Raw genomic sequence first — 25217 nt, forward strand, 5'->3', positions numbered from 1 at the left:
TATCTCCTTAACGAAGCGAAGTTAAAACATGAGGCTTGTCCCAGTATATCTTCAGACACTCCTGACGCTCACAATTCAAGAATTTTTTTCTCACCTATTACCGTTCTGAGATGAGTTAGACTTGTTTGGGGGTAGGAAATTCGTTCTTCGCTCAGATTTCTTCAGATTTCAAACTCTGGAAATGAGCCACTTTTTTCTCTCGTCATATCTTTTTGATAGATTTCCACAAAGACCTGAAAATTTCCATGGTTGTTCACCAAAGCCTGCTGTCTCTTACGGTGAAAAAATGATATCGATACTCCAAATAGATTTAGAGTTAGAAAGCGCTGTTTGAGGGCAAGTCAAGGCAGTTTTCGCTTAGCCTCTACTCAGTTATGGTGCATTACAAGTCAAATATCTTTAATAATTCATATTTTAATGATAAATTGTCAACACTTGAAGATTCCCCCATCTCTTCTGAACAAAACGGTGTAAGAATGACCATTCTAGCCCCTACGGTTAGGAAATTATGGCCATTTGTTTGGAGGGTAGTCGTCACAATGAGAAATAGACTGCAAAATCCTGTCTCTCTGCTGCGTGTGTAAAAACGGCTGCAGCTGTTTTGGCGGGAAAAAGTAGACAGCCTCTCTGATTGGTGGATTCAAATTTAGCAGCTCCCATGCTTGAATGACCTAAAAACTTGCTTCTCTCTCTTTCTGTGTTGTGTTATAGTATTTCTAAATTATAGTATTTCTGCTTTTTGTAGTATTTCTGCTTTTTATAGGATTTGTGCTTAATATAATATTTCTGCTAAATTATAGTATTTCTGCTTTTTATATTATTTCTGCTAAGTTATAGTATTTCTGCTTTTTATAGTATTTCTGCTTTTTATAGTATTTCTGCTTAATATAGTATTTCTGCTTTTTATAGTATTTGTGCTTAATATAGTATTTCTGCTTTTTATAGTATTTCTGCTTTTTATAAGATTTCTGCTTTTTATAGGATTTCTGCTTAATATAGTATTTCTGCTAAATTATAGTATTTCTGCTTTTTATAGTATTTCTGCTAAATTATAGTATTTCTGCTTTTTATAGGATTTGTGCTTAATATAGTATTTCTGCTTTTTATAGGATTTGGGCTTAATATTGTATTTCTGCTTTTTATAGTATTTCTGCTTTTTATAGTATTTGTGCTTAATATAGTATTTCTGCTAAATTATAGTATTTCTGCTTTTTATAGTATTTGTGCTATAACATAGTATTTCTACTAAATGTAGTATTTATGCTTAATCATACTATTTCTATATATTACTGCCAGGTCCCCAGGCAGCCAATCCTCTGTGAGGACAGACATTCAAATTTACAAATCAGAGCCTAAACGGCTTCCCAGCCAGCCAATCATATCTGAGGGCTCAGGCATTCAAATTTGCATATTGGGGCCTTCACGGCTTGTAAGCCAGCCAATCATATCTGAGGTCTGCCGTTTCTTCTCTCGTCATATCTCAGCAACGGATGTACAAAGAGCAATGAAAATCGCAGTCAAAGTACACCAAAGTCCGCTGATTGACCCAGTAAAAGAATTATGCTTCTAGTCCACCTAGTTTTTGAGTTACACGACGTTTTGTAACTCCAAAAAACGGCGTTTTTTTGCCTTTCACCGCGATCTAATTCTGACTGCTCATGACCCTGTTTTCCAGTCACCTGCTCTCTGCCCCAGTGGTGCAGTTGGTAGTGACACGGGTCTGCAAGCCAAAGGTTGTGGGTTCAATCCTACCTTGGTCAATATGTTTTTTTCCCTACAAATTAATACACTATCACAGACCAGTAATTCATATTCATCATTTATTACAATTCTACAAACTTTTATGATTTTACCAGCTTTTCTAATATGGACCTCACATTCTTGTTAACACTCCATGGCACTAATACTGTTCCCTTTAGGCTCTGTGTATGTGTGTGTGTATTAATATTTCTCCCATTTTAAAGTATTACTCCTCCATAATTGTATTTCTGTTAAATCAAAGTACTTTTACTACATCTTAGTACTTCTGCTCAATCATATTATTTCTGCTACTTTTCGGTACTTGTGCTAAATACAGTATTTCTGCTTAATATAGTATTTCTGCTAAATCATAGTATTTGTGCTTAATATAGTATTTCTGCTAAATTATAGTATTTCTGCTTAATTATAGTATTTCTGCTTTTTATAGTATTTCTGCTTTTTATAGTATTTCTGCTAAATTATAGTATTTCTGCTTTTTATAATATTTCTGCTTAATATAGTATTTCTGTTAAATTATAGTATTTCTTTTTTTTATAGTATTTGTGCTAAAACATAGTATTTCTACTAAATGTAGTATTTATGCTTAATCATACTATTTCTATATATTACTGCCAGATCCCCAGGCAGCCAATCCTCTGCGAGGACTGAGACATTCAAATTTACAAATCAGAGCCTGCACGGCTTCCCAGCCAGCCAATCATATCTGAGGGCTCAGGCATTCAAATTTGCATATTGGGGCCTGCAAAAATCCTGTCTCTCTCCTGCGTGTGTAAAAACGGCTGCACCTGTTTTGGCGGGGAAAAGTACACAGCCTCTCTGATTGGTGGATTCAAATTTAGCAGCTCCCAGGCTGCTTGATTGACCTAACAACTTGCTTCTCTCTCTTTCTGTGTGTGTGTGTTGTGTTATAGTATTTCTAAATTATAGTATTTCTGCTTTTTATACTATTTCTGCTAAATTATAGTATTTGAACTTTCTGCTTTTTATAGGATTTGTGCTTAATATAGTATTTCTGCAAAATATAGTATTTCTGATTAATTATAGTTTTTCTACCAAATCATAGTACAGTATTTCTGCTTTTTATAGTATTTATGCTTAATATAGTATTTCTGCTTTTTATAGTATTTCTGCTTAATATAGTATTTCTGCTTTTTATAGTATTTCTGCTTAATATAGTATTTCTGCTTAATATAGTATTTGTGCTTAATATAGTATTTCTGCTAAATTATAGTGTTTTTGCTTTTTATGGTATTTGTGCTAAAACATAGTATTTCTACTAAATGTAGTATTTATGCTTAATCATACTATTTCTATATATTACTGCCAGGTCCCCAGGCAGCCAATCATATCTGAGGGCTCAGGCATTCAAATTTGCATATTGGGGCCTTCACGGCTTGTAAGCCAGCCAATCATATCTGAGGTCTGCCGTTTCTTCTCTCGTCATATCTCAGCGACGGATGTACAAAGAGCAATGGAAATCACAGTCAAAGTACACCAAAGTCCGCTGATTTACCCAGTATAAGAATTATGTTTCTAGTCCACCTAGTTTTTGAGTTACACGACGTTTTGCAACTCCAAAAAACGGTGTTTTTCGCCTGTCACCGCGATCTAATTCTGACTGCTCATCACCCTGTTTTCCAGGCACTCGCTCTCTTTCCCAGTGGCGCAGTTGGTAATGACACGGGTCTTTAAGCGAAAGGTCGTTGGTTTGATTCCACCTCGGTCAACATGTTTTTTTCCCTACAAATTAATACACTATCACAGACCAGTAATTCATATTCATCATTTATTACAATTCTGCAAACTTTTATCATTTTACCAGCTTTTCTAATATGGACCTCACATTCTTGTTAACACTCCATGGCACAAATACTGTTCCCTTTAGGCTCTGTGTATGTGTGTGTATCAATATTTCTCCCATTTTAAAGTATTACTCCTCCATAATTGTATTTCTGTTAAATCAAAGTACTTTTACTACATCTTAGTACTTCTGCTCAATCATAGTATTTCTGCTAAATCATAGTATTTTTGCCAAATCATGGTTTTTGTGCCAAATCATAACATTTGTGTTATGTTATAGTATTACTACTAAGTGGAGGAATTTCTGTCATGTTACAGTATATGTGCTGATTACAGTATTTCTGCTAAATCATAGTAGTTCTACTATATTATATTTTTCTTTCTAAATATAGCATTTCTGCTATATAATTGTATTTCTGCTATGTTATAATATTTGTGCTAAACCAGAGTATTTGTGCTGAAACATAGTATTTCTGCCAAATGATAGTATTTCTGTCAAATTATAGTATTTGTGCTAAAACATAGTATTAATTTAAAATTACAATATTCATAGCTCATCACAGTGTCTCTGGTAAATCACAGTATTTCTGCTATGTTGTACTATTTTTCTAAATCATAGTGTTTCTGTAATGTTTAAGTATTTTTGGCTAAATATATTCTTTCTCTTATCTTATACTATTTCTCCTAAATTCTTGTATATTTGAGAAGTTATCATGTTTCTGAAGTTACAATATTTCTGCCAAGTTCTGCTATGCTATTGTATTTCTGCCAAGTATTATGTTTCCTCTAAGATATTGCAGTTCTGCTAAGTTATTACTTTTTAGCAAAGTTCCTTTGCTTCTGCAAAGTTTTTACAATTTCTGCAACTTTTCAGCTTTTTCAGCTAGTTTTTGCAGACAGCTTCAGCTTTAAAGCATCCACACTGCATTTTCGCAGGAAATGCAAATTTTTCTAGTTTTTATTAAAATTCACATTGCAGAATATGTTCAAAGTTATAAATCTCTTGGAACAGTTACCAATTCAAAGCTTGATGTTAAAGCAAATTGTGAAGCTTTGTGTAAGAAGGGACACCAGTGATGCTTGTGTTTGAGAAGGCTTTCTGGTTTCCACATTGATAAAACTGTGATGATTTTATTTGATCGTTCTTTCCTTTATGATACTTATCTGTAAAGAACAGAAACAATCACATTGTTAACAGCCTGATTGTCAAACCACAGCTGAACCAAGCATCTCTGTATACCACACAGTTACAGTGGTTGGCTGGTTCAATTTTCCTTGACAGTTCACACCCATTGCACAGTAAGTTTCAGTTTCTTCTTTCTGGGTAAAGATTTCATCTGACTTTGAGGCTTCATTCTAATATTGTACAGTCTTTACCTTACAATAAAAAGCACCTAGAGAGAAGCTATATAAATAAAATTAACTAAATTTAAGTCAATCGTTGGTGACTTTGTTAGTGTTTTTAAATTTTAAAAACACTTAAATTTTCACCAGACCTGATGCCTGTGCCAAATTTTTGTAGTTCTTGAGCATGTTGTAGCCCTTTAATAAGGGATTAATTTTTGTAAAAAAAAAAAGGCAATATTAAGAATAATAAGCAATAATAGGGCTCTTGGCAGATCTTAAGGTATCCTGCAGTATGGGCTTGGTAGAGTTGAGGCATTTCCTGTAGTCACTGGGATGTCTTGCACCCTGTCTTCTAATGTGGCTGTAGCAAAAACAAGTTACTTCCCACTTCCTGTGTCCGCTAGGTAGTGTACAACAACACATAATATTATAAGTCATGCTGTTGCATATCTAAGAAAACATCAATATAGCTTTGTTAGAACAAAACTTGAACAAATTAACTAGCAACATGTCCATGGTGTACCTTGCCTCTTGCTCCAGATGGTTCCATCCCCTTATATATATATTTAAGCATGCCATAAGCAACTCATTCCATAACTTCATGGGATGGATTTCTATGCTGGAATCTAAGCCTTACATCACAGAGCACAATTCCCAGCATTAGATGCAGTGCTTCAAAGCACACTGCCACTGGACTCTACAGCAGTCAGTGTTGGGGAGTAACGGAATACATGTACCGCCGTTAGGTATTTAAAATACAAAATATGAGTAACTGTATTCTGTTATAGTTACCGTTTAAAAAGGTGGTATTTAGAATACAGTTACTTTGTTGAAATAAATGGATTACACGGCGGTACTTCCCTGTTTCATATTGTCGCAGGTCAGGCCTGTTCGGGTTTTGTTTGACAGCTACGTTCTGTTGTTCCAGGCGGCAGCGTTACGGTTGCCATGGTTACAGGGTGACGCTCTCTCTCTGCGTGTTTCCTGGGTGAGAGAGGCCTTTTTGTTGTTGTTGTGCTAAGCTAATAGGCAGAATGCTAGCTCTAAAGAATGTAGCATCATGGGCAGTGTAGTCCGTGCTGCAGGGAGAATGGACTGACATACACGTTATGTGTCTGTGAGCGAGGGAGGGAGAAAAAGGAAAAGTACAGCTGTCATCGAGCAAAAACGGGAGCTGGAAGCATGTAAATATAATAATAACCACTGCAGCCAAGAAGAGTGCCTGACGAGCCCAGCTGTAAGTAAGCTATTAAGACTCGACTGTACACCGTGTTCGTGTTTTCCTCCAAAAACAATAAGTTCTGTTGGAGCAGCCTTTCAACGCCTCTCTCTGTCTCTGCTAGCAAAGTTGACCCAGACAACAAAGTAAAGCTAGTTTTCGGCTACGAGCCCGACACAGAACCCACCGTATTAGCCAGAGGTCCCTTTACTACGGTTCCGAGCCGCGGACCTTCAGTAACAGTAATAAATCACAGCAATAGTACATTCATGTAGTTGTAAACAGCATGATAATATATTAAGTAATCCAAAGTATTCAGAATACGTTACTCTCATTGAGTAACGTAACGGAATACGTTACAGAATACATTTTGGGGCATGTATTCTGTAATCTGTAATGGAATACATTTTAAAAGTAACCTTCCCAACACTGACAGCAGTGGATACATGTTCTCTGAAATGATGAATGACACTGTGTCTGACAATCTGATGAATGATATACCAGAAAAACAGTATTTGTCTAAACACATTGTGCATGGGAACACTTTGGGGATAGACCCTTCCTGTTCCAACATGTCTGCGCACCAGTGTACCATGCAAGGTCCATATAGACAAGGGTGAGTTTGGTGTGGAAGAACTGCACTGGCCTGCACAGAGTCCTGATCTCAACCCTATAGAACACCAAAAGGATGAATTAGAGCAGAGAGTGCAAGCCAGGCCTTCTCATCCAACATCCAACAGCACTTTTGGAAGAATGGTCAGAAAATTCCCATTAACGCATTTATAAACCTTGTGGAAAGCCTTCCCAGAGCAGTTAAAGCTGCAAAAGATGTGCCGAGATCATATTAAACTCAATGGATTAAGAATGGGATGTCACTCAATTTCATGTGTGTGTGAATGAATTTGTGAAAAATTTATCCAGGACGCATTTGCAATTTCAGTTGAGCGTGCTGAGTATAATCACAGAGTAAAACTCGTTTCACTTTGGACAGTGATTCTGATCATCAAGTACTTTCTTGTTCATGACAGGTTTGAGCTTTGGTTGTTCCTGAACATCCTAACCATTTTTTGTTCATCTGAGGGTGACAGTTTGGATCTTCTTCAGACTTTCGCAAAGTGGTGGCACATCTTATTTACAACTGATGAACATGCTCGGATAAATTATTTGAGCCTGATTGTATAATTTTGACTCTGTTGATTTAAGAAAATACCAAATAAAACTGGAACACATTTTTGCACCTGATTTTTATTTTTTTAAATAAAAGAACAGTTCAAAGAAATCATTAAAAACCTCAAATTATGATGTCATTCACGTCCATGATAAAGGTATTTAAACTTCAGACCATAATCATAACTTCCTCTGTCGCATCAGCTTAAACGACTATGAGACTGCAGCACATGACAAATAAACTTTTTATTAAACTGTCAGATTTTGTTACTCAGTCACTGAATGCTGTTCTAGATTGTTACAACCCACTTTAACCCCTGCAGGTATGTATCTGACTATGGTCCAGGGGAGTCCCGTTCACTGTGCCAACATAAACTGCTGACATCTATGAAGCTTCCATCTCCAACCTGCCGGATGTACCCACCCACCGAGCTGGAATGGACGTCCAACCAGAGGAAGGGAACCATGTTGGTAGACGTTCACACCTACAATGGTGAGACTAACTGAACATTTCCATTTTTGTACCATGAAACTGGATCAGTGGGCCTAAAGGCAGTGCAAAAATATCAGCTTTAATAAACTCACAACACCATTTGGCGTTTTATTTCAGATGAGAAGTTTGTAACTGAAGTGGAGTCTTGGACCACAGGAGAGCAGCTAGCGTCGTGGATTCTTCATTTCAGGTATAAGTTGTAAACATATGTGATTTCCCCCACTTTGCTAACTAATGTTAGCTTCCTTAAAATTTTGTGTAATGTTTTTTTTTGTGCCATAGAGGTGTTTCGGAGGTGGTACAGGGCTGGTCAGTGTCTCTTTTTTCAATCGATGACGGCTGGTCTGATTTAGCTGGCTCAGATTTTGTCATGGATCTGCTGGCTGGAGCTGAAGCTGAAGTGCTCCCACCAGAAGGGACTCCCACCTCTACTTACTCTGATTACCTGTTCAGCAACCAGGGAGATAGGTAAAATAGTGAACAATTGTTTGGGGGTTTGTTTGTTTCATTTTCTTGGAGGGTCGGGGGCATCTTTTAAAGAATCCAGTGCCACTTATGACAACTGTTTTTCTATAGGATATCAACAACCAATCTAGATGACTTTATACCACCAGCACCACCCATACAAGCTCCTGGTCTACCTCCTTTTGAAGGAAACCAGTGGAGAAGAGATTATCCACAGGAAGGTAAGTATTATATGGTGAAATTTTAGTACACTGGTTATCTAATTAACACTGTCAGGAAGACCAAACAGAGCCATCTACTAATATAAATGTTTAGCTATAGTTTGTCTATTAGGAATTAACCACTTTCAGTTTAATGTTATTTATTTATATAGTACCAAATCACAACAGCTGAATCAAGGTGCTTTATAATGTAAGGTTAATACCCTACAATAAAACAGAGAAAACGGAGGCAATTCCAACAACAAATGACTCCCTATGAGCAGCACTTTGGCAACAGTGTGAAGGAAAAACTCCCTTTTAACCAGAAGAAACCTCTGTCAGAACCAGGCTCAGGGAGGGGCGGCTATCTGCTACAACCATTTCTGGTTGAAGGGGGTAAGACAGGACAAAGATATCAGTTAGAGAAACATTCTACAAAAAAAGACCTATAATTTTAATTTATGTTCTGTTGTGTTTCCCACTATGACTTCACATGTGATTGGCTGCTTCCAGTAATGGCAGCAACATGATAATACCAGATCATGCAACGGCTGTCTGCAAAGATTTTTTATTTTCTAGACCATGCAGTCCATCTAGCTCTAAATGTGTCCAGATAGCATTTCAGAAAATGTTTCACTAAACATGATAATGATATATAAAAGAACTGACGACAACAAAAGACTGCCACAAAAAATACAAGTGAGATAGTAAGCTTTATTTTGCAACCATCACTTTAAACCAGCAGATAGATAGAGACAGAGGGAGGACAACCTATCTCTATTATGGCTGGGGGATAACAAGTATGTCCACACTAATTATTTAATATTGAATAGACACCACACTGCAAAAAGATCTATACTAGTGCTGGGGCTGCACGGTGCTAACGCGTTAATTAGCTAAACACGCTAACACGTTGACGCCGTGCAGCCCCACGCACGGGGCGATCTGCATTAACTCACTAACAGAGATTTGCCGCATGGCATTAACAAGATTAACGCTGACAGCACTAATCTATACACTACAAACCAAAATACATTCAGAAAAGTTAGGTGTGTGAAACAGTGGCTCCCAGTGAAGGGCCGTTTTTATCTGTACAAATGCCGCCTTGCACTGCTTTATCTCCTGGCCCAGATCTGGGGCACCCTTTCACGTGAGGTCAGTCAAGGGTCTGGTCCATTCCCCAAATCCAGGCACGAACCAGTGGTAGTAACCAGCCAGCCCCAAGATGCAATGGCTACTGTTTTCTCCACCTGTAGGCACACCGGCCCGCCTCCCAAATGGTACGCTAATACTGTGCCTCCCTTGATTCAAATGCAGACTTCTTTGGGTTGGCTATGAGCCCCGCCTACATCAGGGACTCCAGGACCACAGCTATCCAGTACACATGCCGGTTGTTACTATGGATGATAGCATCATGTAGAAGGCTGTTTTTAGCCCTCGGTTAAATCCAGTGTTGTTAAAAATTGAGCCAGATCTTACCAGTTAAGGAGTCCAGCAGCCCCAACCCGGGCCATGAGATAGGCATCAGACCATGACACCTCATTCACCAGCCATACCACCTCATAGTCAACATCGCCAACTCACCGTGTGACCACAAAGAGTCCTTGCCTCTTTAAGCTTAAAGAAGGGCGTAATACAAGCACTTTGTCTCCCATTGAATTGCCTGAGTCTAACCCCTCTGTTGTACAGGTGCTATTGACATTCCTGGGCCTGGAATAAATTCTCCCTTGACAACCTTGACAATGATTGCAGCTTTGCTTTCAGGTCCAGGACATACTAAATCTCATTTTTAACTGGGCTTGGGGGGAAAGGGGGAAAACACAATGAAGGCCTGGGGAGCCTCCCACACTGCAAACAACAAAGGGTCTATCCAGCGAGCCCAATTCCTTTCATCCTCATGAATGAACTTGAATAACAAAATAAAAACAAAATAAAAATACTATTATGTTTATGATTGTGTCAAAAAGTAGTATAAAAAATGTTATGTTGATATTTAGTTTTTGGTTGAAAAATAAAGGAGTATTCGTACAGGCAACCAGCAAAGACAACACAAAGGTCCTTTTTTTTTTTACTCTAACTAATGAGAAATTCTTTCCATCTTCAGGGCGCAGTCGACAGATGGAGGCCTATGTTGATGACATATTTGAACCCGTACTGGACAATGGACCTCCAGTGAGTTGTGTTGTGTTTCTTTGCAGTTTGGCTTATAATTGTGTCTTCTAGCTAAGGGCACAGTGACTACTAGGCTAGTATTTCCCAGAGAAAAAAAATGTTCATGCATGATAACTTTACTTTCTCTGATATGAAAAACAATGTAAGAAAGGAAAGATATAAAGAGAAAAAGAGAGCTGCTTTAAGGTAAACCTGCTCGTTTGATAAATTAGAAATTTAAAGCTTGTATATGACGATGTAATTTATACTAGACAGTATGTGCAGGCTAAACTGTGTAGTATGCATTTTTAGTGTTTAGTTCAGAGATATGCTTATATATTGTAGAACATTATTATGTTGTTACTGAGTTTGTTAAGGCTTATTTCCAGCAACTCCACGTGTAGTTGTGGCTGCCCTGTCACTTATAATGTGATACACAGCTCATTTATGTGTGTTTGTGTGTGCAGGACATGGAAAGAGTAGCTATCCTGAATCGCAGGATGAGAGGGGGAGGGGGGATTGGACCGATGCACTCTGGCATGTATGGAGCAGGTAGGAAATTCACACGCCACATGTATTTACTTCATAGTTGAACTACAAAACATTCTTAAATGTGCAGATTGTTCATAATGTTCACACTAAAAGGTAAAACCAATCTGCTTAGGGGTAGGGGCAGCAGCCTAGGCAGACAAAGCCAAACCTCCCTCTGCCAAGTCACCTCCAGCTTATCCAGGGTAACCCCAGGCATTCTCAAGCCAGCTAAGAGATGTAAACTTGCCAGTGTATCCTGGGTCTGGCCCAGTGGCTCCTCCAGGTGGGACATATCCAAAGCACCTCACACAGGAGGTGACCAGAAGGCATCTAGTCAGATATCTGAAGCATCTCGCTGGCTCCTTTGAATGTAGAGGAGCAGCAGCTCAACTCTTAGCCCCTCTCAAATGACTGAACTCCTCACCCTATCTCTAAAAAAGAGACCAGCTACCCTTAGGATAAAGCTTATTTCTACTGCTTGTATCCGCACCCTCATTCTTTCAGTCACTACGCAAAGCTCGTGACCATAAGTGAGACAGGGGACGTAGCTTGACCAGTAAATTGAGAGCTTTGCATGATGAAGCGGTACATCGTTTGCATCCACCCAGTTTTGGTCCCAATCCTTCTATCACTCACTTCCTCCCCTCTCTCCTTACTCGTGAACAAGACCACAAGATACCTAAACTACTCCACTTGGAGCAGCAATTCATTGATGACCCGGCGTGGGCGCTCCAGCCTTTTCTGACTGAGGACCATGGCCTCAGATTTGGAGGTGCTTCACACTAGGTTGCAAACAACTCCAGTGCAAGCTGGAGGCCAACTCTACTTGCAATGAAGCCTGATGAAGCCAGCAGATCCACCTACACCTAGAAATTATGTCCATAAAATTATAAAAAGAATCATTGACTAATGGCAGCTGTGGCAGAGTCCAACAACCACTGGAAATGAGTCAAACCTATTGTCAGAAATGTGGACCAAGCTCACATTTCTCCTTTGGCTCACAACAACAGGCTAGAACATCCCATACTCCTGAGTATGCAAAAAAAAAAAAAAACAGGACAAAGAGCTGGTTGAGTGTTCTGCATCCAGGACAAAAAAAACTGCATTGACCAGGGTTCAACAAATGGAAGATCTTTCCTTTCTGCTCCGCCCCCCTGGCGGGCATGAATTACCCATCTTGCCAGGTGGGTAGCAGTGTGATGGGCGACTGCTTCCTCTACAGAAGGCATGTCAGTGTGGTTAAAGAGGTCCTCAACGTATTCCTTTTACCACTTGACCATATCCTCAGTTGAGTTCAGCAGCACCCCACCCCACCACACACCCTGTGAGTAGAGCAATGCTTTCCCTTAATGAGATCCCGAATGGTGCCAAAATTGATTCAAGACTAACAGAAAGTCATGTTGAATCTGTTGGGCATTTCTCTTGGCCTTCAGACAATAATTCTGATTGCTACACTGCCAGATGGGAAAGGCAAAAAAAGAGGAGAAAAAAACCAAAAGGCCAATTCCTCAAGGGCAACTCCAGACTGGAATAGAGTCCAAACCCTCTCCAGGAGATTGGTTATGGAGCCCAAGTAAGTGAGTTGAGATGAGCTCTACTATATGTAACCAGTTGAAGGAGCTTGGGAAGAAAGTAACTGGCCTTTTTTAAGTTTCATGAAGACATTTCATCTCTCATCCAAGATGCCTGGTCCCTTGTTTTAGTTCTTTTCATAAGGGTTGATTGAATTACTCTGTCTGACCCCTCACCCAGGAACAATTTGGTTTGGGAGACCAGGGGACAACAGACGCCCCCGGCACCTGGGATTACTAGGACACACGAACTGAAATTGTTTTGCTGCTCGTCATATATCTTATACACATTTTTGAAAGACAGGCTTTTAGCTTGTTATGTGCCATTTTTATTAACTGCACACTAAAACACCATTTTTACAGGTATGCCTATGACAATGCCAAGCTATCCTTTCGGTAAGTAATTAATTACATTTCTGATATAAAGAATCAAGCCTTCACTTCTTCTGGCATCATTGAGAAAATATTCACTTTTTGTCATGCCATTGATTATGAATGTGTCTTTAGGCCAGCCAGGTTTGTTTTAAGATCTCCATTTGATATGCAGTTGGGGGGCCCTGTAAAAGGCACACTTCAGTATAGTTAACTAATGTAACCGTACTGCAAGCCTCATTAGTTTACTGCCTATCCTTCAACATTGAAAAGCGGTGAACCATTATCCCTTCTTGACATACAACATGATGGGCTATACAGACAACTTATATATGTAGTGTTGAATTTGTAATTTTTTCACATTCTGTTTATAATTTTAGTAATTCTTGATCTTTTTAACCTCTTAAAAAGGGGGATATCATTAGCGTGCTTTGTAGACATACGCTAAACAAGCATAGTTTCACAAACTAGAGAATATCTTTTATAGGTCTAGTGCTGTCTGATTTCAATTTGGAGATATCTAATAGGTGACGATTTTTATCAGGGGTCAGGTTGGGCCTAAATCTACCTGCTGTATATATTCAGCAGTTAAAATAAACATTGTTGTTCTTTTTGTTGTTGTTTTTAAAGCCATTTTAAAGCTGATTTGGTTAATGCTGTTTCTTGGTTTATTCCATGTGGAGTTTCATATCTCATATCTGTGTATGTATAATATATATGTATATCGCTTATACTGGTTATCTTTTAGAATACTCATATGCGGTTTAATTTTTATATTTTGGATTTTTTTAAGTTATGGATTCAAATAAATTACAGAAAATGTTTCAATTCCTTAAATCTCCATATGTTACTTTCTGTATGTATAGGAGCACCAGTCAACCCCGCAATGCCCAGTTATGGTGTAAATCCCATGATGCCAGCCATGCCAGGTAATTCTCCAACATTTCTTATTCATTTTTTTCAGACCTGGGCTCATATGATGACGCAGATTATTGGTAGGTCAACTACCACCTCCTAAGGGACAGCCAACCAGCCTCCTCTGACACTGCCTCCTGGACCCACTGCATCCCCCCCCAGCCCACCCCACCCCCTCTAGCACATGATATTCCGCCACGTAACCCCATGTCCTTTAGGCTACGTTCACACTGCAGGCGAAAGCGCATCAAATCTGACTTTTTTGACCCTATGCGACCCATATCCGATCATGGTGTGACAGTGTGAACGGCACAAATCCAATATTTTCAAATCCGATCTGGGTCACTTTCGTATGTGGTACTGAATCCGATACATATCCGATGTTTCAGAAAGCGACTGCTGTTTGAACGGTCATGTCGCTTTAAATCCATCTTTTACGTCACTGACACAAGACAGACGCCAATTATCAGCGTCGGAGAAGACATGGCGAACGCTTCCTGGCCATCCTGTGAAACTGTTGGGAAGACAGCGTTGGAGAAACGTGAACATTTTCTTTGTTCTGTATAATCTGCAGATTCTGACAGAAATCTGCAACTATCCTTTGAAGCACCGCTCCTCTAAAACAGCAATAAGGATCATTATTAGGTTATTTACATTATTATGTAAATAACAAAATAACTTAAAGCAAAAATTGGGAAACGTGAAGTCCGAAGTCTTTATATTAACGGCCATCAGTCAAACAATATTGTTTGCTGGGTCTAAACAGAGCGCGTTGTGTGCGACATCTTCTTTTGCGCATCTGGGCACGTTTGCTGTCGCATTTTTTTGTGTGAACGAGCAGACAAAAAAAATCGTATTTGATCAAAAAATCGGAATTGAGCTTTAAGACCTGCAGTGTGAACGTAGCCTAAGTCTAGGGAGTCTTAGCCTACTCACCCCTTAAAGTCTCATTCAGGCAGTCCACCAACTCATTAGTCTGAGGGTGGTAAACGCTGGTCCAAAAGGTTTAATGCCCAGTAGTTCTTCTTGTGTGCAAGACATGAACAAAGTGCCCTGGTCAGTCGGTATCTCTACCCTGGGATCCCGACTCAGGATATGACTTGAAACAGTGCCTGCACTGCACTCTTTGCTGAAATGCAGCACAACAGCACTGCTTTGGGATATTGTGTTGCATTAACCTGCATCAGAACGAATACAAAGTGATATCCCTGTGCATTCCAGTGACATGGCCCAATGAGGTCCATGCCAATGCGCTTAAATGAGACCTCTATTAACTAAACAGGCACAATGGCGCTCTTGGAACAGCCAACTGGTCCAGCAGCTACCCCCCCCCCCCCCCCCCCCCCAAACAACTGGTACCAACAACTGTGTGCATTCTTCCTGCATGGGATTGTCATGACTCACTCTGCATAATCTGTCCCTGATCATCACAAAATAATTAAATGTCAACGCTACGTCAGGTCGCACTTTGACCATCAACATTTGTGGTCAAAGTGCAACATTTGTCATCACAAGACAGCTCTGGTGGAGCAAATCACTGGAAGTGCAAAATAACAAAAGTTTTATATATGTATTTAAATATGTGTAACAATTTGTCATAATTGATCATACACAGCCATGATGATGCCTCAGGCTCCCATGCCTGCTCCTGCTGCTGACCCCATGCAGATGGCAGCAGCAACGCAACAGGCTCTAATCAACCAGCAAGCCCTTGTCATGGTCAGCACTATGAGGATCATTTTGTTCACATCCTTTATCACCCCTTCATCCCTCATAAGGCCAAAGTTTAAATTTCTCCCCTGTCCTCTCAGGCCCAGCAGATGACCATGCAGGCAATGACTCTGTCCCAGCAGCAGGCACAGGAGCAGCAGAAGAAGGAGCAGGAGAGACTGAAGAGGGAGGAACAAAGGCAGAGGGAACAGGAAAGAAGGCAGGAGGATGAGAGGGAATGGAGGCGTAGGTCAGAACGGCGTTCTAAGGACCGTTCAAGTTCACCTCCTCCTCAGTCTCGCTCACACCCACCTGTCCAGTCCAAAGCATCTGCACCTAAAATCACCCAAAACTACAGTCAGCCTGAGGCAGAGGTATTTATATAAATATATATAGTATAGTATAGTTTATAGCATATTGTGTGAGCAACTACTTTTTCAAAACACTGTCAGTGTGGTACTTGTATTCAGTTGGTTACTTGCTGTGACATTTTTTTTTAAAAATCCTTGCCCCCTGGAATTTCTGAGCATTACTGCCCACTCCCACTTTCCCTCTCTGTCACATCCACCCGCTCCCACAATATTTGTATCCAGTCCTGCCCACACCCACAGACTCATCGTTTTCACATGGCGTCAGAGCTAGTGGGATGCATCCACCTAGAGGGAAAAACAGTACTGCAGACCTTTGCACTCCTTTGCCATCAATCACAGTTTAACAAAACGCCAGATAGTTGCTGTGCTGTCGAATGCACAAATCTACATTTATTTACAGCTGCCAGAAGAGCGTAAAGTATTGCGCCAACACACCTCTGCTAACTGCACCTTAGGGAATGACCTAATCACACCAATCCCTGCTTCTCCACAGTAACCCCGGCTGCATTTTGAACTGTAGGAATGATTCACTGACATTGTAAAAACTTTACTGTTATGACACAACATTAATGTGACAAATTAATACTTTTCTGGTCCTACACTGTAAATGTCAAAATGAACAAAACAATTTTTCCATGTGGTAGTTTATTTAAGCTAGTTATGTACTGCTTTCCTTTGCTTTAACTATGAACTGTTTCTTGTTCTTTACTTCCTACATGGCAGCATTGTTTACCCGTCCAGACTGAAATTACAAGTAGCTGTCCGTACTTTGAAACTGTTGATCCTGGCAGCAGTGTAATGTGAGGGATTCTCTACAACATACGCATAGATGTGACTGAACTGGAGCTCGCAGATTATTAATCAAAAATCCCCAAAATCTTTAGTATTTCAGTGTACAATCTTTTATAAATGACTTGCAAATACATATATATTATTCAATTGAAATGATAACTGACTTGTTTCTGAAAACAGCTGGTCAATACACTTACAACGTAGGATACAGACAGTGTTTGCTTTAGTCTTTCAATTTGGATTTTTTTACCTCAAACTCTGTGAATGTGAAACAATATTGTCATGTCATTATGCGCTTCTTTCTCCTTATCGTTTAAATGTTACTTTTACAGCCAGAAACAGAAGTAAACTTAGATCCAGATGAGCTATACTCTGTCAAAGATAAGAGGGACTTCTTCCAGAAGATTGGTGAGTTCAACAGCAAAATGTTCTTTCTTGCTCAAATGACTTAATATCATTCACAAGATATATGTTTGACAGATTAATGGTAATGTCCTGTATTTATATAGCGCTTTACTAGTCCCTAAGAACCCCAAAGCACTTTACACATCCAGTCATCCACCCATTCACACACTGGTGATGGCAGCTACATTGTAGCCACAGCCACCCTGGGGCGCACTGACAGAGGCGAGGCTGCCGGACACTGGCGCCACCGGGCCCTCTGACCACCACCAGTAGGCAACGGGTGAAGTGTCTTTCCCAAGGACACAACGATCGAGACTGACCAAGGCGGGGCTCGAACCGGCAACCTTCCGATTACAAGGCGAACTCCCAACTCTTGAGCTCAAGAGATTATTTGCCAACAAGTCATGTATAACATTTATAAATTTCTGCAATAACCTTTTCCCTTTCACCACGCTTTTATCTCTAATGTATTGGTCAGATTCATGCCCAAGAATATTTCTTGATTCCATATTTTCTTGAATGCTTGATTCATGACTTTGTAAAGCCAGGGGTTTAGCCTATTGTTTATTTTTGTTAAGAAGGTCCTCAAGTCAAAATATACACATTAAATGATTTTAGGCTGCAATCTTTATGGAGTTGCTTTTGACTAGTCGGTCCATGTTGTGATGTTTTTATGTTTTACAGGAGGTTTAAATATTGTTTTTCTATTTATAGAATTAAATTTGCATTTTCAGTGATTGTTCCTGTTGTGTTTTTTTTTTAAGTCATGGTTTTTCTTAATCCCATTTTCATGTGCTGCCCTACAGCCACTCAGCCCAACCCTAAAGACCCTAAAACCCTAAAGACACGTCAAGCCCCAAGCACAACCAGACAGCAACAGCACTCACCTCCATTTATTCCTCCTTTGCCCCCACCTGTAGCACCTAAGCCAGAAGGTAAGAGGATTTTACGTTCAAGGTTTCTCTGAACTGATCCTCATTTTAATTCAGGGTAATCTCCAAACTAACTACCAAATAAATGGTAAAATGATAGTAAATAATAATATTTTGTACCAAAAACATTATGGATTCAAGTCTTTTTACACGTGAAAGTCTGAGCCAAGGTTTATGTTGTTTGCATGTTACATTGTTTGTTTTTAATTTTGCTTAAGCATTTTTATCATGCAGCTAAGAACTTGACATAACATACCATTATTCTTACATTATTTACTATTTGGGCTACCTCTCCTTATATGCAACAGTGTTACAATACTGCTGTGTCTTTTTTAATCAGGATTCTTTGCTCTCCTGTACAATTTCATTTGAACTTTTTACAGTATTGTTGCAGCATATTTTAATTACAAACTCTAACCTTCACTGATGTGTTACTGTAATTCATTGTTCCTGTCAATAGCTTCAGTGATGACCTTTCATACTTAATGAAAATTGGCCAAAATACTGAACCATCAAAGAAAGTGGGTTCGGTTCAGATAATAGTCCAAGCCAAAAACTTACATGTGAAAAGATCCGTAATAGAATCTGCTGCTAATGACTTGGTAACTGATGGCACAGGGCATCTTTACTGCAGAAGTCTGACCTCAGCAGGCTGTTTTGGTGCCACTATGGGGATCAGCAGCATATTAGGAAGGCTTGCTAGTGTTTATATCTTACATTTCCTGTGTTTTGTCTCCCATAGTGAAACATCCTGCAAGGGAAGTTGACCCCCGAAAAGAAAAACCGACCCCAACTCCCCTCACTAAGCCTCAACCTGAACCCACTTCCAACATTCGGGAAATCATCAAACAGTTCAACAGCCGACCACAACCAGAACCCGAACCCTTTGAGCCCGTCAGGTCTGAGCACTTCATCCTCTGTGTACACATTTCCATTAAAGTCTGAAATTGAAGTTTCCTTTAATCATCTGGATACTGCTTGAGCCTTCTTTATATCTTACATGTGATGAAAAACTACCAAAGATGAGTCAGTATAAATGTTGGGGGGAAATGGAAAGGCATTTTAGATTGTCAGAGGTTTGAGTATCACTTTAAACATAATTGGAGCTTTCACCAAATTTTGGTGAATGTGTCAACTTTGCAGCCAGTCACATGGCTATCCTGACCAATTCAGTCTGTTGATGTCGGCAGCTCTGATGTTGCTCCTCTAACAGACCATAGGAGGTACATTGCACTCTCTAAACAGACTGAGAGAAAATCCCTAACATGTTGCTGTTCACTTTGAAGCATCTCTGCGTCCTAAGGACATAGAGCCAGTTTATTCCCTTTTTGTGTACAGACTCAGGTTGTAAAAGGGTCACCATCCCAGGTCCTTAGAACTTTGGGGATGATGTCATCGGGGACTGCAGCCTTGCTCTCGTGTAGTTTCTCCTGCTGTCACTTAACCTAGCCAAAAATTACAATAGGGAAGGGGTTCATTATATGGTAAATGGACTGGTTCTTATATAGCGCTTTTCTACTCATCTGAGCACTCAAAACGCTTTACACAACTTGTGCATTCACCCATTCAGACCCATTCGCACAAGCACATCTTTCTAAGTGCTTTCTAGATAACATTCACACACATTCATACTCCGATGGATGCATCGGAGAGCAATTTGGGGTTAGTATCTTGCCCAAGGATATTTGGCATGCAGACTAGGGGAAGCCAGGAATCGAACCACCAACCTTCCGATCAGTAGATGACCTGCTCTACCACCTGAGCTACAGCCACCCCTTCCTATATGGGGAAGCTGAGGAAAAGGGAAAAGCGCTGAAAGTAGTAGAAGTTTATGGAATCCAGGATGTGTGATGGAGGAGGCACCACAATGGTATAAACTAACCTAACCCTGATAAAGAGATTATTTAGCTCTTTTGTTCTCTGCAGATTGCCCACTGGTTGTCCGTCTCCCATCTTACACACAGTGGTTTTCTTCTTCCCAATCTATAGCATTGGTGGTGATGATAGGCCTCCTGCTCTCTTTGTTTGTACGCCAGTATTAATTATGACTCAGAGATTTAGGCATCTTTTCCCTGGAATTAAAAAAAAAAAAACAACAAAAAACTAATGTTTAAATGTTTTTTTTTTGTTTCCTTTTATCAGATTTTACATCTTAAGCTAGCTCGTTTTACTCATATTCTATCAGTTCATAACAAAACTTGTTGAGAGCGTGCATGTAAATGAAACCTTAATAGAACTGTCTTGTTTTCTACATATCTTTTTTCTCCTCTTTGCAGATATCCTGCAAAATCATTTGTAAAGAAGAGTAACCCCAAAGAGGAAGCTCTGGCTAAGCTTAAAAACAAAGCACCAGTGGCACAACAGAAGGTCAGAATACAAACAAATAACTAGAAATCTTTTTTGTTTGTTTATGCAATTACACTCTTAATTAGGTAATTCTTTAACAGTTTGACATCCTTCCTGTATGTAGAAACAGTGGGTGCCTCCTCCACCCCCTTCTCCAAAGACCCGTTCACCACAGAAATCTCCACCATCAACAAGGGGTCGCAGAGTCATCTCCAACAGCATGAGACAGAAACAGCGCTCCCTGGAGGACCTGTTCAGCTCCCAGCAGCCCCAGCACCTTCCTCCTTCTCCCCCTGACTCCCCACCACCTTCCCCAGGCTTTCAGGACATCCCTGAGCCACCATCAATGGCTGCTCCATCAATAAGTGGGTGTCCCCTGACTTCATGTTTCCCCATACATCAGCATTATTCTGTGACATATTTGGCTGATAAATAGCATCGGCCGACAACAGTTCTATATGCCCTCATATAGCTGAGGGCATGTATCTTTGTCAGTAACTTTAGTTTGCTGTGTATTAACTATAGATGATGATATGCCAGAGGACGAAGGCATTCAGTCCAAACTCCACCGCTTCTCTGCTGGGGTTTACTTCTCATACTACAACATGCCAGGAAAACTGTTCCTGCGAAAAGAAGTAAGATTTGCATGCACACAAAAACAATGAGGTTCACTTATATGGGTACTGTTTTGGGTCCTTCTTACTATTGTGAAGGACCCATCAAATAGGGATGCAGTGGGTTTTGTGGAAACAAGATTGTTATAAGAGGAGAAACTCCTTTCTTGAAAGACCAAGGTCTTTCATAAAATTCAATTTTGTTTCTGCCAAATCACAATTCAGGCAGTTGCCTCAAGGTGTTTAAGGTAAAACGCAGTATTACAGAAAAAAAAACAACTACTAAATTGCCCCCCAAACACTTCACGACAGTGGAAAGGAAAAACTTCCTTTACACAGGAAGAAATCTTCAGCAGAACCGAAATTAAGGTGGGAGTGATGAACAGGACAAAATAATCAATGTGCAAGAGAGTCAGATATTTATAATAACTACTGAAAATATAGAGTGGTGTGTAAGCACAAAAAACACTCAGTACAGTAGGGCAGCCCCCAGCAGACTAGGCCTATTGCAGTGTAACTATGGGAGGATTTAGGGTCCCCTGATCCAAACCTGCTGTCAGGGTTTCTGGGTCGTTGACCCAGTATTTTCAGTTCACGTTCACCGTTTATCTACTGCCTGTTCCACTTCCTGTTTTATTGTGTTAGCCTTGGTCTGTGTGCATTATGTTCAGTCCTCTTCCCATTTATCATTAGTTCATTATGTTCAGCTGTTCACTCACCTGTCTCCAATCATTGTCATTGTTAGTCATGTAATTAAGCCCTCTCTTCCCTTCAGCCCTTGTCGTGTCATTGATGTTATGTTGTCGTTTCCGCCTGCGTTCAGTCAGCCAGCCATTCATTCATTCAGTCAGTCAGTCGCCCAGCCAGCCATTTCCTACCTCTGTTCATTCACTCCATCGACAATAAACACCAACCTTCACCTACCTACCCGTGAGTCCAGCGTTTGGGTCCTCCTTCTCTCATCCACGACACAAATCCTGACACCTGCTTTATCAAAAAGGGAAGTTTTAAGCCTAATGTAGAAAGCAGAAGTAGCTGGTTCCACAGAAGATGGGCCTAAAAGCTGAAGGCTCTGCCTCCCATTCTACTTACCATTCTTGTTGTTCTTAGGAACCACAAGTAAGCCAGCAGTCCGACCACTGCTGTCATTACCCTCACTGCACAATTCTGGAGCAATTGAACGCATTAGCGTTTTTTAAGAAAGACAGAAAATAATTGTTATAGCAGTCCAGCCTAAAAGTAAAAAATGTGTTAATATTTAAGCGGACAATGTGTTACGGCCGAGAGGGCCAGGCTGTGAGTGTGGACTCAAATGCAGACACAGAGGGAGGCAAAACGGGCGTGAACACAGTGCTTTATTTACAGTGCCTGGTTAACTTACAAAGCAGGAAACTATGAATGCTATGAACGGAGAATGCTATGAACTGTGGAAGCTATGAGGTCAAACTATGAACATGAAACTCAGTGCTATGACTAGGTGCTAGATTTCATGGATGGATCCTGGGAATGGAAAAAGGGGCAGCGGCTTGGATGGAGGTACGCAGTCACTATAATGAGACGAGACAAGCAGTCAGTGGCAGTCTAGTGAATCACAGCTGAAGGATTAGACTATGGTGGTTAGGGCTTACGTGTTGCAGGTTAAAGTGTCATGCAAGGAGGGGGTGTCCAAGGGGTTCCGGGTGAGGAGTGTCCAGAGAGGGTCCAGAATATAATTGGAGTGAGGGAGGCAGGCAGGGAGGCAGGCAGGTGTAGTCCAATGATGGAAAGGAAGCAACCAGATGACAGAACCAGCATCCAGGCGGAGATGTCAGTAGTTTAGCTTGGGAAGTGCGACTGCCAGGTGGGTCATGAGTTAGCAGAAGATCTGGTCTGTTGTGAATGCTGGTCTTATATGCTGGTGACTTGATTGGAACCAGGTGTGGAAGCTGATTGGAGTCTCTGCCTGAAGGTGGAGCCCAGCGGAGTGGAAAAACCCCGTACTCACCCGGACCATGACACAATGCAATTAAAAACGGCATTTCACTACACTTGGAATTTGAAGTACTGCTGTTATAAGTGTGTTAGCCCTGCGACAGACTGGTGACCTGTCCAGGGTGGACCCCGCCTCTTGCCCTATGACAGCTGGGATAGGATCCAGCACCCCCCGCGACCCTGAAAAGGATAAGTGGAAGCGAATGGATGGATGGATGTTGTTATAAGTCCATGTTAGTAACTGCAAGTTTTATGTGCAGGTTTTTTACCCCAGAGAGATGTTTAACCAGCCCTATATTCTTAATCTGTTGTGTGAACAGGTCTGTATATTTCTTTTGTTCATCTATATATCTGATAGACATGGTAGACACACAGAGTCTGGAATTCTGTAATACTCCATTTTTACTTTTTTTTTGTTTTAGATAATCAAGGACACTTACTCTGACAGCTGCGAGAAGATCAGCAGAGAGGAGAGAAGGAAGATGAAAGATCTGCTGGGTAAGATTTTGACAGTTTATCAGAAACCTTAATGCGACAATGCTGCTTTTCCAATCATTATCCGCCAGTGGCTTGAAAGAATATGACTCAGTTACACCATTTTTGCCAACCACAATAGCAAATTTCAACGTAGGAACGACTATAAACACCATCCAGGACAACAACATGAAGAAGAGGATTGTCATTGCAGCTCGAGACAACTGGGAAAACTACTTTACTCGTCTGTTCCCTGTGAAGGTGAGCAGACCAAAAAATCAAAGTAAAAAACATCCAGACTGTACTGTCCGTTCTGTGATCAGTCGAGTTCGGCTGCTGCTTCTCTGAGCTTTACTGCTCTTTGTGTGTTTAGCCAGCTGTATTCTACAATATACACTCTTCCACACCTTTATTTAGTATAACTATTCAAAAACAGGTATAGATTCAGGTTATTCTATCTAAGCAACCAATCAAATAGCAGCAACTCAATGCATTCAGGCATGTAGAGGTCCAAGAGGACCAAGAGGTCCTGCAGATATTTCAACATATATTTATATATGTTTTAATATTTCAGTAGCTGCAAATCTACCAGGATTTTCCCACACAGCCTTTGTCAATCACACACAGTTTTGTATGTGATTAAGATAAGATCTTATTCTAGCAGTCAGCCTCATTGATCATATGAATAGGGCATCTAACTAGCCAGAAATTTAAGGTCATCCAGGTTGTCATGTGTTCAAGAAATTCCTGCAGTTTAACTACTTTGGTGTGTGTTATCTGGCTTCATGGATAGATTCAATTAAATTTTATTTATATAGCGCCAAATCACAACAAAAGTCGCCTCAAGGCGCTTCATAGATACAGAGAAAAACCCAACAATCATATGACCCCCTATGAGCAGCACTTTGGCGACAGTGGGAAGGAAAAACTCCCTTTTAACAGGAAGAAACCTCCAGCAGAACCAGGCTCAGGGAGGGGCGGGGCCATCTGCTGCGACCGGTTGGGGTGAGAGAAGGAAGACAGGATAAAGACATGCTGTGGAAGAGAGACAGAGATTAATAACAGATATGATTCAATACAGAGAGGTCTGTTAATACATAGTGAGTGAGAAAGGTGACTGGAAAGGAAAAACTCAATGCATCATGGGAATCCCCCGGCAGTCTACGTCTATTGCAGCATAACTAAGGGAGGATTCAGGGTCACCTGGTCCAGCCCTAACTATATGCTTTATTAAAAAGGAAAGTTTGAAGCCTAATCTTAAAAGTATAGATAGTCTAAAGCTGGGTATCGTCTGCAAAGCGATGAAAGCTTATGCCGTGCCTTCCAATTATACTCCATGTAATTAGCTACATTAAAAACGTAATTAGTCGTAGCACTAAACCCGTGGATTTCCTTAATTAACATTTATGTGTGAAGAGGACTTCCCTGTTACATGAACAAATTGGAGTCTGTTCGATAGATATGATTCAAACGGATGCAGCACAGACAGATTATGTGTCAAACTGCACAGAAAAGTTGTCTGTTTGGTGATATTGGTTGTTGTTTTGACACATTATATTTGAAACGATCTCCCTCTTCAAACAGTTTATTTTTGCACCCCTTCCTTAGTA

General features: G+C 40.3%; 1 protein-coding gene across 5 annotated transcripts in view; it reads left to right on the forward strand.

Annotated features, from left to right (window-relative positions):
- The window catches only part of LOC146513318 (unconventional myosin-XVB-like), an 87253-nt gene that overhangs the window by 50398 nt on the left and 11638 nt on the right, over positions 1-25217 (forward strand). For all 5 annotated transcript variants that reach the window (XM_085170055.1, XM_085170057.1, XM_085170056.1 and 2 more), the window contains 19 exons: positions 7618-7787; positions 7905-7977; positions 8070-8255; positions 8364-8473; positions 10557-10624; positions 11071-11155; positions 13069-13101; positions 13944-14006; positions 15608-15711; positions 15804-16076; positions 17198-17273; positions 18077-18205; positions 18945-19101; positions 20479-20569; positions 20673-20913; positions 21074-21183; positions 23394-23453; positions 23556-23631; positions 23750-23868. In XM_085170055.1, coding sequence (XP_085026181.1) covers positions 7618-7787; positions 7905-7977; positions 8070-8255; positions 8364-8473; positions 10557-10624; positions 11071-11155; positions 13069-13101; positions 13944-14006; positions 15608-15711; positions 15804-16076; positions 17198-17273; positions 18077-18205; positions 18945-19101; positions 20479-20569; positions 20673-20913; positions 21074-21183; positions 23394-23453; positions 23556-23631; positions 23750-23868 — 2224 coding nt within the window. The remainder of the gene's footprint in view (positions 1-7617; positions 7788-7904; positions 7978-8069; positions 8256-8363; positions 8474-10556; positions 10625-11070; positions 11156-13068; positions 13102-13943; positions 14007-15607; positions 15712-15803; positions 16077-17197; positions 17274-18076; positions 18206-18944; positions 19102-20478; positions 20570-20672; positions 20914-21073; positions 21184-23393; positions 23454-23555; positions 23632-23749; positions 23869-25217) is intronic.

This window comes from Neolamprologus multifasciatus, chromosome 8 (assembly GCF_963576455.1).
Source record: "Neolamprologus multifasciatus chromosome 8, fNeoMul1.2, whole genome shotgun sequence".
In the NCBI taxonomy this organism is placed as follows: domain Eukaryota; kingdom Metazoa; phylum Chordata; class Actinopteri; order Cichliformes; family Cichlidae; genus Neolamprologus; species Neolamprologus multifasciatus.